This window comes from Syngnathus leptorhynchus, chromosome 14 (assembly GCF_054491065.1).
Source record: "Syngnathus leptorhynchus isolate UIUO chromosome 14, UIUO_Slep, whole genome shotgun sequence".
Classification (NCBI taxonomy): domain Eukaryota; kingdom Metazoa; phylum Chordata; class Actinopteri; order Syngnathiformes; family Syngnathidae; genus Syngnathus; species Syngnathus leptorhynchus.
This window is the reverse complement of record NC_141208.1, coordinates 1,045,103-1,062,746: the sequence shown is the minus strand read 5'-3', so window position 1 is coordinate 1,062,746 and position 17,644 is coordinate 1,045,103. Positions and strand designations below refer to the sequence as shown.

At 48.7% G+C, this 17,644-nt stretch overlaps 1 protein-coding gene across 1 annotated transcript; it reads right to left on the bottom strand.

Annotated features, from left to right (window-relative positions):
* Positions 1 to 1,403: 1,403 nt before the first annotated feature.
* lig1 (ligase I, DNA, ATP-dependent) lies at positions 1,404 to 17,360 on the bottom strand. The gene is made up of 26 exons (XM_085930624.1): positions 17,154 to 17,360; positions 16,699 to 16,767; positions 16,142 to 16,431; positions 15,354 to 15,473; positions 14,905 to 15,144; positions 14,743 to 14,836; positions 14,590 to 14,670; positions 14,459 to 14,515; positions 14,035 to 14,093; positions 13,723 to 13,836; positions 13,490 to 13,656; positions 13,049 to 13,125; positions 12,893 to 12,984; positions 11,522 to 11,621; positions 11,190 to 11,275; positions 10,737 to 10,852; positions 8,948 to 9,043; positions 7,205 to 7,315; positions 5,739 to 5,810; positions 4,792 to 4,936; positions 4,639 to 4,721; positions 4,405 to 4,557; positions 4,270 to 4,323; positions 3,369 to 3,512; positions 3,141 to 3,233; positions 1,404 to 1,563 (listed from the first exon to the last, which is right to left on the bottom strand). The coding sequence occupies exons 1-26, from the start codon at positions 17,168 to 17,170 to the stop codon at positions 1,489 to 1,491; spliced, it is 2,805 nt and encodes a 934-aa protein (XP_085786750.1). The 5' UTR covers positions 17,171 to 17,360; the 3' UTR covers positions 1,404 to 1,488.
* Positions 17,361 to 17,644: the final 284 nt, after the last annotated feature.

The window sequence follows — 17,644 nt, the reverse complement described above, 5'->3', positions numbered from 1 at the left end:
CGCTAGCTCATTAGTCATGATGTAAACCCGAGGGACGCGTCACGTCACGTCACGTGAGTGAGTGATGATGGCGGGGGACAATGGAGACACGGAGGTCTTGATCATCACACTGGTCCTGGCACCTCTTTCATGCTCACAGGTCCTGCCGGTGGCCATTTTGTCCACCGGTTGACAAATCACCTCTTCTCTAATAGAGTCTGCCGACGTCAAGCAAACGGACCATCTGCCGCCACGCCGGTCAAACTCGAAACTGGCAGGTTGGGGCTGCTCCGAGGGGGACTGACACAAGCTGCATCGCGTGCAGGAGCAAGGCCTCAATGTTCCCTCTGTGATGTTGACATCATTTTACAAGGTGGACTTTGATCCTGGACAAGACCAGAACATCTTGGAGCCACTCTATGGCATGAACGCATGATGAAAATCACAAGAGAATGTGAAGAAATAAATTGGTTCTGGAAAGTGGAAGTTGCTGTGGGGCAGGCGGGCAGGCTTCCTGACTTCAATGAGCAGGGCAGCCTGTAGAGTTGGAAAAAACAGAATGAGATCCAAAAGGTTAGTTAGTGGCCAACGCCGTGAAGAAAAACACCATTGATATTGGGAAAGCAACAATGGCGGCGTGTGTCCCTCCCGCTCTCTCCCTCACGGCCTGGAATGGCAGCGATGTCACAGCCAGCGCCAGGAGGGAGGGAGGGATGGACGGACGGACGGACAGAGAAAGAGGAGGAGGGAAAACAAAGCCTTTGTTGCCCAGGAGCCACGGAAGGACGACGAGGCGGAGGAGAACAAAGCCTTTGTTAACGCACTTGACAAAGACGCCATTGGGAGGGCGAGACACAGACACCATGACGGACAAAAGTGTTGGGACGACGTCCACCTACAGGAAGTGGACGAGAACGGACCTGAGCTGACCCGACCGACCGACGCGAGCCGAGCGGCCGGTCTGCGACCGAGCGGGCCTTGAATCCAGGTGCGCTTCTCTGCCAAAATGAAAAGAAAAAATGAGAAGGAAGCTCCCATCTCAAGGTGACGAGTGCAATTACCTGCAGATCCGGCTTCATCTTCGTGCAGAGAACTTCCATTTACGACGAAAATGAGACGACATCGTGACTTGACAATTTGAGATTTTTCTCTGGCAAAGGCTTTCCCAGAGCAACTTGGAGTGCGCCGGAGCAGTTTAGGCCGATAACGCGGCGACTTTGAGCACACCTCATTCCATATTTGCATTTTCAATATTTTCTGCTCTGCTGCCTGCTTGATTTCCATTCAGCGGCGACAACAGCCACCGAGGGGAGGAGAGGGAGGGGATGAGGAGGACATTTTGGAATTTCACTCACAAGCGCACTGATGGACCAACGAACGAACGAACAGACACAAACCAAGCACACGCACGCATGCACAAGTCAGGATGTGTAAAACAAGCTTTTATTTCCATCAAGTTGCCAAAAATACATTTCTATTTACATTCAGGCTGATCTCAACGACGCACGGTCAATAGTATTCCTCCAAGTCGCATTTGTCTCCCTGATTCTGGATCTGCTGCTGCTTCTTGTACAGGTCGGCGATCTTTAGGGAGGAAGAGGAGGAAGAATGCAATCTCCTTGAAAATCAATAACTTTCTTCCTGACATAAAACTTGAGCGCTGAAAGAAAAGCTAATCAAGTCCGCCGTTGCCTCGGGGAAAAATGTGAAATCATAGCCGGCGCTACAAAACAACCTCTGGATTTTTTTCTATTTCTATTTTTTAAACATCATTAAATGCTTCGTCAATCTGTCGCCCGATCTATCCTAATCAAGTCTACTGTTGCCTTCGGGGAGAGTATTCAGTTGCAAAACGAGCAAGGTAAGTCAAGTGTTGCATTCACGGACATTCTGAAATCACGAGTGGGTGAGAGCTTGTCTCGTGCGGCCACCAAGAGATTGTTCCGAATGTTTATCTAAACTCTAGATCTAGACTAAAATCACAGTGGTCCTCAAATCCTAATTTCTTCTGCCGCTCAACTCGTCCAAGAGTCACGCTGCCTTCAATGACAATGTGAAATAACACCACCTTTCCTACACAAAAGCGCTGAGTGATAGTTCAAACTTTTCATGAAATCACCATCCATCTGCGTCAAGTTGAGAGTTGACTTCAGGGACGGACAGCCTGAAATCACAGCTCTGCTCAAACAACTGAGTGATTGTTCCAAATGCCACGGCTGGCCGGAATGCCCCCATCTATCCTAATCAAGTCGGCCGTGGCCTTCGGCGACAGTTTCAAATCAAAGAATTGTCCAAAAAAGAAAAAAAATCTATCACTCCATCTCAAGTCAAGCGAAGAAACCATCTGAAATAAAACTCGCCATCCATCCATCCATCCATCCATCCATCCATCCATCCATCCATCCATCCATCCATAACCTACTCTCTTTGGGTCCTCGAGTTGCCTTCAGAGACCGTCTGAAATGGCAGCTTTTGCTCACTCGACAATCGGGTGATTGTTGCAAATGTCCTCTTGAATTTTTGCTTTTGAATCAGTGAGTCTATGGAGTCTCACGATGCCTTCCAGGACAGTCTGAAATGGCACTTCCCCGTACACAACTACCGATTCATTGTGCCGATGATGAATTTCTCTTCATCCATCGTATCAAGTCACGTTAACTTAGGGGCCAGTCTGAAAGCAGTGACCTCGAATCCATCCATGGTTTCATCAAGCCTTGAGATGCCTTCAAGGGACGGGGCCCAATCCAGCACAAGCTAAGGATTCTTCCAAATGCTTTTAAAAGTTGATTGATCAGCGAGGTGGCACTAAAATCAGGCGCCCCCTAGAGGCTGGAAAACGAAACACACACGCCCACTGAATATATGAGAGCGTGCTGCTGTAGGTTGCACTGTGCGCCTTGTCCAGACTTTTTGAATTTAGTGAGGGCGCCGTACTCATTCCGGCGTGCTTGTGGTGCACTTTATTAGGCGGGCGGCAGCAGTAAAGGTGGCCTTATACAGCCCCTAGTAAAGCCGCCTGCCGCGCCCTTGTACTTGCTTTCAACCTTGACGTTGAAAGAAGCTTAACAGATCGAATCTTTGGCACAAAACAAAAACACTTTGCTGGGCTTTCAAAGGCCACGCGGCACGGCACGGCACGGCACGGCGCACCACTGACTCACCTGAGCTCCGCTGGTGGCGTCTTCGGGCTTCTTGTCGTCTCGCACGCGAAGGAAGCGAGGGAAACGCAGGGAGATTCCTTTCTCTGGATCCACCTGGAGAACACAAGAGATGGAATAAGGAGAAGGAGGACGGAAGAAGACAAAGGCCGAAGCAAAACAAAGAAGGTCAAAGAGGGAGGAAGGAAGGAGATGACGATGAAGAAGTGTTTCCTCAAGGGGTCAACTGACCGTTCCCATGGCAGCCTTGTAGACGGGCGACAGCGAAAGGTCGGCACACTTCACCTCCCAGACCTGCACCGCGTCCAGCCACACGTCTGGCTCGGCCGATTGGTCCACGCGGTAGTAGGAGCGGGGCTTGGCCAGGATGTGTTCCTGGCGGGAAACCAGAGAAGAGCCTTGTTAAGGAAACGCGCGTTTGCAACTTTCTCACAAAATGGCCCACTTCCAGTCGCGGGTTCAAACGGGAAGCTTTTTTCCCGCTCCAGTGCGAACTCCAATCGCTGGCAGATCAAAAAAATTTTGATGTCGGTGCAGCAATAGTCGATGTAACTTTGTCGACTGTACGCTAAATAAAGACTTATTTGCTGAGAACGGCGTTGCCGTGTGTCGTCGGCATTCGGCGCCCTCGCCGCTGATGTGAGAAGGCGACCGACCGATCACACCGACGGCGGCGGCCGGGCTGCCATCAGCCTTCTTGAATCCGCCATCCATCACGCTCGCAAGGAGCGCTTGATTACAAAGCAGCGCGGCGGGTGCCGATGGAGCGAGGGTGGGGACGTGGGACTGCCCCCCCCCCCCCCTCCTGCGCAATCAGCGTGATTGTTCACCAGAAATATCTTACAGCGCCGCTTTCCAAACTGTATTTGCTTAACCAAGGAGGTGATTCGATGCGTTTTTAAAACCCAGCGGTCAGTCCAATTGGCTGGACTTTGAAGTAGGCTCAGCTTCCGCATGGAACAGAGTCGAGCAAAGCTAATTTATCAGCGGGCGACGGCAGCCCGCTGGAAACACAATCAACCACTCTCGGTCTCAAAGGGATAGCGCTGGCCCACGCCACTTGTTATGTTGACTTGAAGCGAAAACGCTTTGCTACAATTGGCGTCGCCGACGTTCGATGGGATTGCGTTACCTTCAAGAACTTGTGGTGCCGCTCCAGATCTTCGTCCTTGAAGCCGGTCCCGATCTGGAGAAGAGGCGGACGACGTGTGAGAAACCACCAGCTGACGCGGGACATCCCGTTAGCACGGGTGCTAAGCTAGCTCGCCTTGCAGACAGACTGGAACTCCTCGTTGTCTTGGTCGTAGCAGGCCAGCAGGAAGCCGCCGTACGTGCCCGTCCGCTTGCCTTTGCCCAGGTAGGCGCCGATGACGCACAGGTCCACCGTGTCGCCGACGCCCTCCAGGTAGTCCTTCTTCAACTGCAGGGTATAAAAACGTGACTTGAATACCAAAAAGCGATTGGGCTAGAATTTTGCTAGCTTTTGTAGAAGCGTGCTCACCTTGAGCCAGTTATGGGAGCGCTTGGCGATTTCATAGGTAGCGTCCTTCTCCAGAGTCTTCACCATCAGACCTTCGCACGAGTCTGCGCACACGCGTTTGTCAGGCTGGCGCGGCATCGCAGCCACCCACCCACGCGAAAAACAAAAGCAAACCTCGGACAGACTGCTCCAGGAACTCGGCGATGGTGTCCGTGTTGTCCGAGTCGATGAATCGGGCGAATACAAACTCGCCCTCCGCTTGGTCAAAGGACTCTCGCAGTAGCTCCCGACGGCGACGCAGCGGCTGCCGCACCAGAGACTGCGCGCACACCGAAACGCGAACGCTCGGCGTTAGAAAAGATGGACTGAAAGCTTTTTGTGTTCGAGAGGCTCTAGAAGAAGCCACGAATGGAGAGAGGCCGTATGCTTTTTGCTCACGTTATCTCGACACGCGCAGCGAGCCGAACACGTAAACTGGAGAGGAAGGCGCGAGTGCGTGCAAAGCGGCGGCGCCGACTAATCGCGTGGCGTCAGACAAGTTATAGCTGTGTTAGGCCACGTAATGGCACAAATTAGGCGTCACTGTTTTAATTAGCTCATTTGTTTCGCTCCACTTGTGGGGAAACACAATTGTGCTGATTTGCATTTTGCCGCTGACAACTTTAGGGAATCTGCTGGCTGGCCTGTTGTGTTTTATTTGGAGGGAGGCATAAACACACAGGTTATGTCACACAATCTCATTCCCCGACACACACACACACACACGGGCGGGCGGGCGCACTGTGCTGGAATTCCAATGAGCACGGGCATCATTATCTGCTTACGGCCCCCAGCAGCATCGGCGTCATTGGCATTCAGGGACAACAACACTGTGGAGGGAGGGACGACAGGCTCGCAAAACACACAAATTGGTAAACACACACAAAAGCCACCATCCACTACAAAGAAGGAAGCATACAACATAAACAATTCCAATGCTAATGGAGTTGAAGTTAGTCCTCGAGTAATTTGGGAGAAAATAAATAAATAAATAAATAATCAAGCGCTCCAGTTTAACGCAACAGCCCTTGCTTGTGTTTTGTTTGTGCGATGACCGGAAGGCGGCGCATTGTCACGGTTACCTCTCCGTTCAGGTAGAGCAGATCAAAGGCGTACACGCACACTTGGACTTTGATGTCGGCGGCATCCACGTCCTGCAGGAACAGACGCGCAGGCAAATGATTGTGTTTGTTTCCTGACAGAAAAAGACATGCAACTAGCTGGAGTCGTGACGCTCGTCTTAGTCACAAACTAAATTGTTCAACCTTGGCACTCCAAAAGAGAACAGCTTCAGTTCATTCTAAATTTATTCCCGTCAAGTTGGCATCACTTCACAGCCACTAATTAAACATTAACACAGACAAAGCGACAAAGCGCTAATCGTCACAGCTGATCTGCTAAAAAAAAAAAGAAAAAAAAACCTTTTGCTACATTAAAGGTATCAAATAATTTCACAAAAATCATCTCCACCGGGGAAGTGTGTTTAGATATCACACCATATCTATATCTGTATATATTTTTTTTCTGCTGGGCATGCACTCTGTTCTCGTTTTTCCAAGTGGTGTGGGAGCGCCCGTGCGGAACCTTTCGACAGTTGTAACAACCTAGCGCGGCGCTAACCGCTAGCTTTACTCGGCAGGCAACGGCGCCGGCGCCATCTGTATGTGAAAGACGTGACGGCATCGGTGGGTGCATAAAAACGCCATCTCGAGTAATGGTGAGTCTACGGAGGAGGCCGAGAGTAAAAGCACAACGGCAGCGTTTGTCTTGACGTTCTACCATTAGCGCCAGCGCCTCATCCTTCCTGGCCTGATCTTCATTTGCGCCCGTGTCAGAGCCGCGGAATGAGAGGAGAGAGAGGACAGAAGATGCTTTCCTTCGTCGCCGTCATGTGATTTGTGTAGCGTGCGAACGCCATTATTCTGATCAAAAGTGAGAAAAAGCCGGGCTGACATTTGCAATCACACAAAGGCTCTCCCCTCGCCATCTCATCTTCACCCCGCCTTCGCTTCCGTCCATTTGACGGCAACTTATCAATCTCCTCCTCTTGCGAATGGACCACCTCACTCCATCACGCCGTCCTCCTCCACCTTTTCCTGTTCTTTATCGTCCAACTACTTTTTCAACGGAAAAATGATCAGATGTGTGGAATGCGGGTTGATTATTTCTATTAGGGTTCTTTTTTTAAGTATAGAAGTTGAATTTTTTGAACATGCAAAAATTAAAAATAGAAAAATGTTGCTCTTGCAATGTACTTGTATATCAAGTGATTCTAGCAATTTTTTTCCATGATTGTGTATTATGCTAGCAACTCGGAGTGTCGATGCTTTATGATTCTCACCATTAGACGCGTTTTGCCGCCATCTTGTGGCATCTATACGCAATTACAAATTCCCATTTTGCGGAGGTCAATTATTGGCATATTTTCGCCACCATCTATTTATTTATTTTAAATAAGCAACGATTTGAATTCCTATGTCATGTTTAATGGGCGCGAGGAATAACGAGAACCCCGCCACACTTTGATTCAGGCTCCTGTTATTCCTACCTTCCTCTTGCGTGTGGTGAGGACCTGGAATGGCTGGATTTGTTTCTTCTCGTGGTCCCAGGCCACCGCCTCTGTGTCCAGCACGCAGGAGACCACAGAGTCTTTCTTCACCTGCGAAGGAACGTCATCAATAAAAATAAAAGCACAGTCCAAGACGCTAACGCTAAGTCTTTATATGGACTCACAATCATGTCGTGATTTTTTGGGGGAAGCAACGGATTTAAATTGAGCCAATAAACCCTTTTCAATTTTAACAGACAAACAGAATGAAATTTGTTTTGCTAGTCTGCAACAGGCTCAAAGTGTGCTACCATACTGATCACTCAAGAACTTCAATAAATCTTTAATGACGTATAAGTGTTGAATCTGTGATTTATTACAGAGCTTCTAATGAATTCGATTTTTTTGTTTTTAATCTCACCACTAATTAAAATGGGAGACAACTTCTAGGGGGAGTCCTTGAAAGAAGTTAACTGAAGTTGGACCAGTCGCAATTATGCCGCCCGCTAGCAGCCTCACTTCCGACATCCATTGTGCTGCCGCGTCTCCGTGACAACCCCGTGCTAATTTTCCTGTGAGTGACTGACTGGTGACATCCCCACCCACCCAAACATAGCGAGGCACAAAAACAGTCGCAATGCATTCAATGCCGTCGGCGTTAAGCCAAGGGTCGGTAGACTGAGGTGGGACGTTGATAAAAACAAAGTGAGCGAGGGACGAGAAGAAAGCCAAACATCCGGCGGCCCAAGAGTCGCTCGCTCGCTCGCTCGGTCGGGGTGTACAGAGAAGCAAAATGAAGAAGCTGCGCAAAGGCGATAAAGAGACGCAGACAGCCCCGAAACACAAAAAAGTGAGAAGGCAGGCAGGCTAAAAAAAAAAAAAAAACAAAGTGGAGAAGGAATGTGCTAGGACAGAGTGAAGGTACCAGAGGCGAAAATGAAAAAAGGTGACAAGAATGTATCAAAGCCCCCTCCGCGTGCACGTACGCTCGCTCGCTCGCACGCACGCACGCACGCACGCACGCACTCACTCCCCACCAAAATGGATGAGAGGCACGACACGGGGGAGCTTTCATTAAAAAGTCACAAAGAGACGAGATAGGACCGACACCGTGGCAGGTTCGCAGGGAGGATGAAAGAAAGTGCCGCAAGGCTGTCAGAGCTACACCAATCTGAACGTTGGCGACTACGGCTGCCTGGGGGTCATCCGCAAAAACAGCGCCGTGGCATTTTTCATTATGGCCAAAGAATATTTGATCGTTTGTGCTCCTTCTGTTTTATACACAAACGTCACTTGGCGGCTAGGCTAGGCTAGGCGGCACAACAAACAACCAACCAAGCAACCAAGCAACCTCTACTGAGCAACCCACTGGTGCGATTGAGGCAATGAAATATTTGAAGGCAATTAAAGCACGGGCCCGCAAACCGACATTTCAATAACAGCCACGCGCCAACGAGCGACAATGAGAACGCCTCTAATAAAGCCGTGTAGGCTCATTTGCTATTTAATTGCAGCTCTTGACTAGACGGCATGGGGGGGGGGCGCTCATTCTCGGTTAACCTCAGGGCGATCCCTGGAGCTGCTCTGGCCCGTCTTGCAATTGCCAACTTAAATGAGTCTCCACATCGAAGCGTGCGATGCAAAGTAGCAGCTACAGACTCAGCCAAACAGCTGACAAGGGAGAGCTTTAGGTGGAGGTAGAGCTCATTTGGTTTTTAAATACCTCAACAGAGCGTAACTCACCTTGGGGATACGAGAGATGATGTCAGGGTACTTGCTGGTGTTGTCTTCCTGGTTGCGGCTGAATACGCGAACCTCGCCGCTCTCCAGGACGTGAATCTGTCGGGCCAAAATCAAAACACGGGCAGTCAAACGGTCATCGAATGATCGGGATCCAGACACGAGACCTCCGCCGAGTGACGGAAGGGAAACCTTCCGGTATTCTATCAATGATTTGGATCTTGCTGTATTCAAGTGAATAACAAGTGCACGTGTTCTGGAAAAGGTGGAGCCTGGCCCGGTGAGTGATGTGGGTGGCGACAAATGAGAGTTTTCTTGCTCAGTGGTTAGGCCTGTCTGCGGGCTGACGTGCGCTAATCCAACAATCGCCTTCAGATGTAATGGAATGGAATGAGATGAAACTTCCTGGCGCAGCATCACATTTTAGCCAACATTTTTTTGGGATGGTTTAATCAGATCTCTCCTTAATTTGCACTCGCATATTTCATGTCGGGCCGTGGTCGCTCACGCGGCGCCGTGCTTATGCGCCGCTCCGAACAGATGCGCCCCACGCGTCAAAGCGCCACTTAGCTCCGGAACAAAACGGCGACGTAACAGATGGAAACATCGCAGACATTTCAAGCGGCCTCGTCCAAAAGAGGCTTCAGCTCATTTGCCGGCTTTTGGCCGTCTGTTTTTCCTCGCTGAGAGAGGAGCCTAATTGCCGCGAGATGTGACGCTTTTTGTTCGGCCGGCATCGGCAACGACTGAACTGCTCAAGAGGCGTGCGACTTGAAACAATCTGGAGCCGCTGCGGCGACCGAGCGCTCTGCCGCTCCGACGAATGCAAAGAGCCCACACGGTACCATTAGAGACAGCCAAAATTCGGTGTCTTTTCAACATCAGGTACAAATTAAACAAACAAAATGAACTCATTACAATTAGAAGTTATTTACGAAGAGAATGACAATGTATTAATTCCCCCCAAAAATTTCAAATCAGCGCAAAGACGGGAAAAAATATGTCAAAAGGTGCGCACGTATTATTAGCAATGCAGGCCGCTTCTTCCTTCACCTGTGCGAGCTAAAAAAACACATCACGGGTGGATTGCTCGCGCACATCATTCGTCCAGACAGACGCGTGCGTCAACAGTGAGTGCCGGACGGCCGGCTGGCGCTACACGTGTCCACCCGGCATCTCAATTACTGCCCCTTTCTCCTCGCGCGCTTATCAATGAACGTCCACCTTGATGAATGAACCCACCAAATATGCACTCAATCACTCACTGGGCTACTGTTGTTATTCACCATGCACACACACGCACACACAGTGACGGAATGCGGTGAATCGTGAGTCCTCCTGCTGGCCGCTGCGTGTAGTGCAGAAGACACTGAGCCGCCTTGTTCTTTGGACAGAGCCAGGTTGAAAAGCTCTCGATAGGCGTGACCGTCCGGAATGAACGCCGCGAGCTGGATTGGCTTTGCATTACAATGAGTGTCTCTCGATGCAGACGCCTCCCGCTGCGTCTTGCGTGTTTGCTTCTTTCCCTCTTATGCGTCTCTCTCACCTCTTTCTTCCTTTCACACACACACATTTCCCCTGGAAAAAATCCTCCTCTTCATCATCATGCCGCCTTTAGAAGCTTGCCGCTTTCTCTGCCAGCAGGCCCAAGGGAACGGCAGCGCTAATGTTTATCTTAAAAGAATAGGTGCACGCACGGGAGAGGAACACCCCACTCCGGTGAACACAGAAACCAGTGTGTAAGTGTGTGTGTGTGTGTGTCCAACACTTGCCAAACACAAACGTAACTCACCTGTGCACGCTCGCCATCGTATTTGTACTCGCAGGTGAACGCAGCCTCGTCGAAGCGTTTCATCACCTCCCCGACTCCCTTAGTGGGGTGTGCCAGCATGGGCCTCAGGGGTACACCTGCCACGGCAGGAGACGGGGGTTAAAGAAGAAGGACAAAAAAAATTCATATTCGCTTTCAGCAAAAATTCATCTTTGAAGGACTCATGGAAATGAGCAGAGTAACCTTAAAATGGCCGCTTAAAGCACTTTTGGGGGGGGGGGGGGGGGGGGGGGGGGTCGTCCACTCACTTTGAATGACCCTAAAATGGCTGCTTCACACGATCAATAGGTAACACTTACAGGTCCTTTTACTTATCGGATTGCGTCATCCGGAATAATTGTTTATCATTATCAGCAGGCCTCCAGCAAACAGATCAATGAACACTCACTCGCATTATCCAGATTGGTGGCTTACCTGGGGTGAGCTTGCAGTGATTGGGAAGCTGGTCGATGCCTTCTCGAAGGAGGACGGGGAGAAGGATGTCATAGTTGGGCATCTCGCTGTACGCGGGGAAGAAGAAGAAGCGGAAAAAGGTGCACCTTGATAAGGAGGCTGAAGAACACGCCATCAGTGTGTTAAAACCACCCGTTGTTTTACACTTTGAGGACTACGGATCTTTTTTTTTTTTTTTTTTTTAAGATATTGGGCTACTTTTATTCAAGAAAAAAACATGCTTGTCAATTAAAAAAAATGCATTTTTTAACTTTACATTTTCAAGAACCACAAAGATTAGCAACTGTCCTTACCAGTAAGTCTGCTTGAGAATGAGAGACTTCTCTTCGATCCAAGCGCGCCTGCTCTCCGTGGTCATCCCTTTGCCGGCGTCCATCACGGCTGGGGACGTGCCTGGAACAAGACACATGGCCCGCCGTCCATTTTGTGAGCAAACAGGCTCATTATGAGGTGGCTGATCCTATCACGTGCCACGGAGACCATTTTAGGATGAACCCCTGGTTGCGTTTCCGAAAATCTGCAGGGTCTATTTGGGATGTTAGAGAACACCTCGCAGCATCACAAACAGATGATATAAGAAGGCATGTACAGGGAACGGGCAAAAGTCTTGGGACACCAATGAGTCACAAGTCATTCAATTAAGATCAGTCACTATAGTGATCACTAACTAAAAAAATGTATACGCCGGCCAAGTGCATCTTTTAGCTTGTTTCATTCAAACGTTATTCAACATATTCTAGGCGCAACAGCATCCCTTGTGGCACGGGAGTGGAAGAGCATATTGCATCACGAGGAGGATGCGGCGTTCGCACGCTAACCTGTCTGATTAGATAACATTTCAGATGGAAAAATAAACAAATAAATATCTAATATTAAGCTCAACATTTCCGGCGCGGGCTGCAGATCAATGCAAATTTACCCACTGAGCCTGGGGTCTAATTGGCTCTTATTAAAGTGCTGGCGAATGAGCTCTGAATGCTAATTGACTTGGCGTAAAATAAGTTAATTGGGTCTTCGTGTGTTTGTGTGTGTGCGCGCGATAGCATCTGGTGAGAAGATGAAACCCGTCAGGAACGTCAGCAACAAATTAAAAAAGAAAAAAAAAATGTGGGGTGGGTGATTCCTAATCATCATGTTTGAGTGCTTTGGAAACTTGGAAGCAGAAATTGGATGTTTTAAAATTCTTCTGTGACTCCTGTAAAGGATATTTAAACATCTTTAATGAGCGTTCTATAAATAAAACATGGCCCCTATCCGACCTCGTAGGTTGCATTATTTAAATGGTGCACGGGTAGTGCAATTTGAGAGGGGGGAGGGGGGGAGGAGTGCATCAAGTGAAGTGGGGCAGCCGAGAAGAAAATGGAACTCGTGTTTCATCCGACGATAAGGAGGACGACTCTCCGGATGATTGACTTCTCCAAAAAGGCATTCTGACATCACGCTCGTCGATGGAGAAATTCTTACACGAGCTTAGTTGAAGAAAAAGCGAAATATGTCTAGTAAAGTGGAAACCGGGAAGTAAAAAAAAAAAAAAACCCTGTTTCTTCCTGATGCATCAGCCTCGATGTGAAAGATGCAGACGTCAGTCACTACAGCGGACACAGCCGTTTTCTTTCTATTCAGTCATGAGAGCCGACGACTATTTAAAAAGCGAGGAAACTTACCTTTCTGGGCTGTGGTGAGGCACGAGGCTTGACTCAGCGCAGACAGGACGCTCTGCTCGGCCAATCCGATCCGCAGCTTGCCGGCGAGCGACCTGTCAATCAATCAATCAATCGATAGCAAACGGGGCCGGGCTCAAACGGGGACGCCGGCGTTACCTGACAATGTAGCGGGCCTCGGAAAAGCGGCAGGCCACAAAGAGTCCTTTGATGATGTCGATCTTCTTATTCATGGCCTGCGGCAGATGAGGGACGGGACTTTGAGATTGGGCAAAGACGTCGGGTCAAAGGAAAGGAACAAACTCGGCCCAAAAGATGAGGAGGGCGCTTGTTGCCGGAGGCTGCGTTTAGCTAGTGAAAACCGCTTGGCGCGCGAGACTTGATGTCAAACGTTGCTCATTCAAAGAAACTCTTTTTTGCCCTCGTGGCCGACGGGCAACTATGACATTCCGTGGATAGCTGAAGAGTGACATTTTCAAAAGATGCTCACTCTAGCGACTCAAGTGCTACTAAGTAACCCATGAGTACGGAAGAAAAGCTGTCAAGTCTACTAGCGTGTAGTATTTGTTGGCTAAAGCTAAGCTAGCTGCGGCATCTGACCGAGTTGCCGCTCATGCTTGCGATCTCCTTGAGCTTCTTGAAGACGCCGTCGGCCGTCAGGCTGGCCGGCCTGAACATGGTGCGCTGGTTACTTCGGGAGCTCTCGGCCACCAGACCCAGGTCGCCGCGTTCCTGGGCCTCCGCTTTGATCTTGTCAAGTTGTCGTCCTAGCAACCGCAGAGAAGAGTGGGCCGGCTCAATACTGAAAGTGTGTGCGCGTATGCGCGTGTTACCTGTGGCTTGCGCGACAGCTTTCATCAGCACCGTCTCCCCGATGCCAAGCTCCATGCCGAGGTAGGCGGGGCCCAACTGGTTCAGACACAAGTACACGCAGCACAGCAAGTCGTCTACACACACACACAACAAAAAGGGGGAAAGTTTGGATGCACTTGCTGCAAAGTGTTGCTTGTGGATGATGTCATGTGCGGCGCAGATGAATTTCAGTGTGACGATCTCGCCCACACACAAGCACGCAAATCCATACATGCATATATTCATTCATCAGCCCGCCGCGCAGGCCCGGCGCCAGCAGAGCGGGCGCTTACCTGGAGACAGCAGAATCACCGAGCGGAACAGGTTGGCCAGAGTCTCGATGTTCCTCAGTCTGGGTAGAAGAAAAGAGGAAAAGAAAACACCTTGGAGGCTTCAATGGCGGCGAGGCGGCTAACGAGATTTGTTCTTCCGCGGCGGTTTTAAGTCCCGAGTGGAAAGCGGTCAAAACGTCCTTGTCTGTGAAGGCGCTTTGAAAGACGTTGAAAGGCAGCAGCCGCCACTTACAAATCCTCTTCAATGGACACTTTTTTTTATTTACAACGGCCACACATTTCAATCGCTCCATTTAAAAAAAAAAACTGCTGGCAAAGCTCGAGTTAACCCAAATAGTCAACTTTCTTCTCGCTGGGTTGTCACCCAAAAGGTTCACGTGAGGTATTTTGCGCATATTTATGTGTCAGCGGGTGGCGCTCCCACCTGCCAGAGTCCTCTTCGATTTTCTCAAAGGTGCGAGCCACTGCCAGGTAAGGCACTCTGGGGGAAGAGCAGAGCAGAGCGCACAATTTACAGGAGGAGTTCAGGAGGGCATGATGGTGGAAAAGACCAACTTTTGTCCCTCCTTCCAGCAGGCGTGCTCCAACGGGTTGTAGTTGGCCCTGGACGGGTTGTAGTCCGTTTCTGTCGACTCGCTGTCGGCGTGAAAAACAATTGACGTGGGGAAAATTCACCTTCCTGCTCGATGTCAATTGCAGTCTGCGCACCTTTTGCAGTCTTTCTCCGGGTAGGAAATCACCACGGTCGCCATCTTCTTCTCTGCACCCTTGTTGGGGGTCTTGGCCGCAACCTTTCTGGGAGCTAAAAATAAGTGTGGTAGTCATACAACACGTCACCGTTATCTGAAAGGCAATTTTGTGCGGACTGACCAAAGAAGCTGCTGACTGGCGCTTTCTCGGCTTGCTCTTTTGTGACCTCGTCTTTCTTCTTCTGCTGCTGCTCTCGGTCGGGCTTTCTGTCCGCCTCCTCTTTTGTGACCTCGTCTTTCTTCTTCTGCTCCTCTCGGTTGAGCTTTTTGTCCGCCTCCTCTGCCATCTCTTGGTCTTTGTCCGGCGTCCTCACCTGCTCCGTCGCCGCCTCCTCATCTCTTTCTTCCTCGGCGACCTCATCTGCGCACAAAGCGAGGCCGTGCCGTGTTGCTGAGTGAGGGCATCGCGCAAGACCTCAGAGGATCTTGTGAGACCTTTTTTTTTTTTTTTATAAGCGATAATGACATTCAAACAAAGTGGCCTTCACTTAAACTTGCAATGCATATACAATGACAGCAGATGGCGATATTGAAAATACTTGCAGATTGTCGCCGTTGCCAAAAACTCACCGTCCACGCGAGCTCGTTTGTTCTGCGGCCTCTCCATGACAGTGTCAGTCTTTACGCTGGCAGCCTCGTCCTTTTGACTGTCGCTGTCATCCAGTTTCCTCTTGGGGAGCATCTTCCTGGCTGTAGACGCCATACGGACAAATGGAGGACATATTTATAAAAAAAAAAAAAAAAAATCCATATGACCTCTATAAGACGAATGCAAACCAAAAACATGTTTTATGTAATTCAATATGATTCAAAATGGAAAGATGATTAAAACAATAAACAAAATATCTCCAACAATGAGAGCTTCCTATAGATTCATTTTGTCTTTGACATTAAAGCCTCATTAAGGAAAAGCAATTCCAGCTTGATTGGCGACAACGTGGCAATAATGATTATGCTGCGCGCCACACGATGGGCATCAAATGGCGAAGGGGAAAAAAAAACAATTTCTGCGTGTCATTAAAAATGCAAAGCGCTCCACTTAGGACGCCTTAACGATTCTGCTTTATGTGATGCGGAATGCGAGGCATCCTTAATGACGGGAGGCCAAAAAAAAAAAAAAGCCCAGCAGCTTTTCTTCTGAGTATTACGTTTGCGAAAACTCTCAGTGATATCATCATCCCCATCACCGCCTTAACAAGCACAAGCTTTTTTGAAATGTCCTAAACATAATCACTGGCCACCAGGATACACGGAGAAGGGATTTCCATTTAATCTGTCAGATTTGAATTGTTCCAGCGCCAACATGCTGACAGAATGATATTTTTATTTTCTTTTAAGCAGCTCTGTCTTTTTCTTACCTGTCTTGCGCTTGTTGCTGCCTCCAGAAGACGAGGTGGAGTTGGGGGTGCTCGGGGATGTGGAGGTGGCGGGCGTGGTGGGCGTGGTGGGCGTGGCGGGGGCCGGCGGAGGAGACATGGGTGTTGGCACTGCCTTGAAGTCATTGTCTTTGACTTGTTTGGCAGCGGTCACTTCTTCATCATCATCATCATCGCTGTCCAGAATTCGCCGGCTGCGTTTGGCAACTTTCTTGACCGGCGAGTCATCCTGGAGGACCCCGTTTTGGGCCTTGAGTGGGCTTTTGACAGGCCTGATGGATACCAAGCACATTTTTTGGGGGGGCGGGGGAATTCATCTTAAAACACATTTCCATTCTTTAACCTCCAACTTGGCATGAAACTCAGCATTCTTATATTTCATTTATTGTTTTAACTGTCTGTATTGATATGTATGTTGTTTTTACTTTATGTGCAGCACTATGTATGCGGCTTTGCTTGTTTTTAAATCAAGTTAAATGGTCTCATAATTTCGGTACTAAACTTAACTGATTTACGTTGGAGCAATTACAAAGTCTTACTTTTTCACTTGCTCGTTTCTGGCTTTCTTCTGAACATCCTTGTCCTTTGCCTTGGGCTGGAAAAAAGATCTAGAAGAAAAAAAGTCAAAAGTCATTTTTTAATGTATTAATGCTCTTTTATTACCAGCAACTGATACACACATTCATAATTTGCGTTTCTCTCTCTCTCTCTCTCTCTCTCTCTCTCTCTCATGAGGTTTGGCCCATAATGATGCCGCTGCGCTTCCGCTTTCGTCATATGACGTCACAGTTAAACAACAAGCGGAGCTAGCTTGATGTTACTACTACACTAAAGACTGAATTTAGCACAATATATTTGGCTTCAGCTAGATAAAATGGCACGTTATATCTCACTCAAGTTATTGTTGATTTCAAAAGTGAGGCAACCAGGAACAACTCAACTGCTCTCCCTAGCTAGCAGCACTCAAAGCAAACATTTCAGCAGCCCTACTTACGCGATACTGCGCTGCATGTTGTCCACAAAACTTTTCCTTTATGCGTCAAATAAACAAGTGAAATATTTCTTCTCCATCAACAGCATAAATGTTCCCAAATAATCCACAAGTGAGGACCCAGACTCGCGCGCTACAGATGGCAATCAAAAACACTCGCGCCAAAAATGCTTCTTCCGACAAAGATCGCCTATGAGAACTATGAGGTGCCTGAGGGGCAGGAAATCCGAGCACGTGAACGTTGGAAACTTTTTTTTTCTTTTTCTAAATAATAATCGCCAATATTCCGGTGAAAATATGATTATTTGAATTGTTTCTTTAATTTCATATTTTGTGTGAGTAGAATAAAAACAAGATTCCAATAACCCGAACCAATGGTCATTTGTAAATGTTGAAGTTTTGTTCAACCTTCAACAACATGATGTGATCAACTTCAATTATTTTGTATGAATTGATAAAATACGTGACTACGTCACAACGGCAATAAAACAATC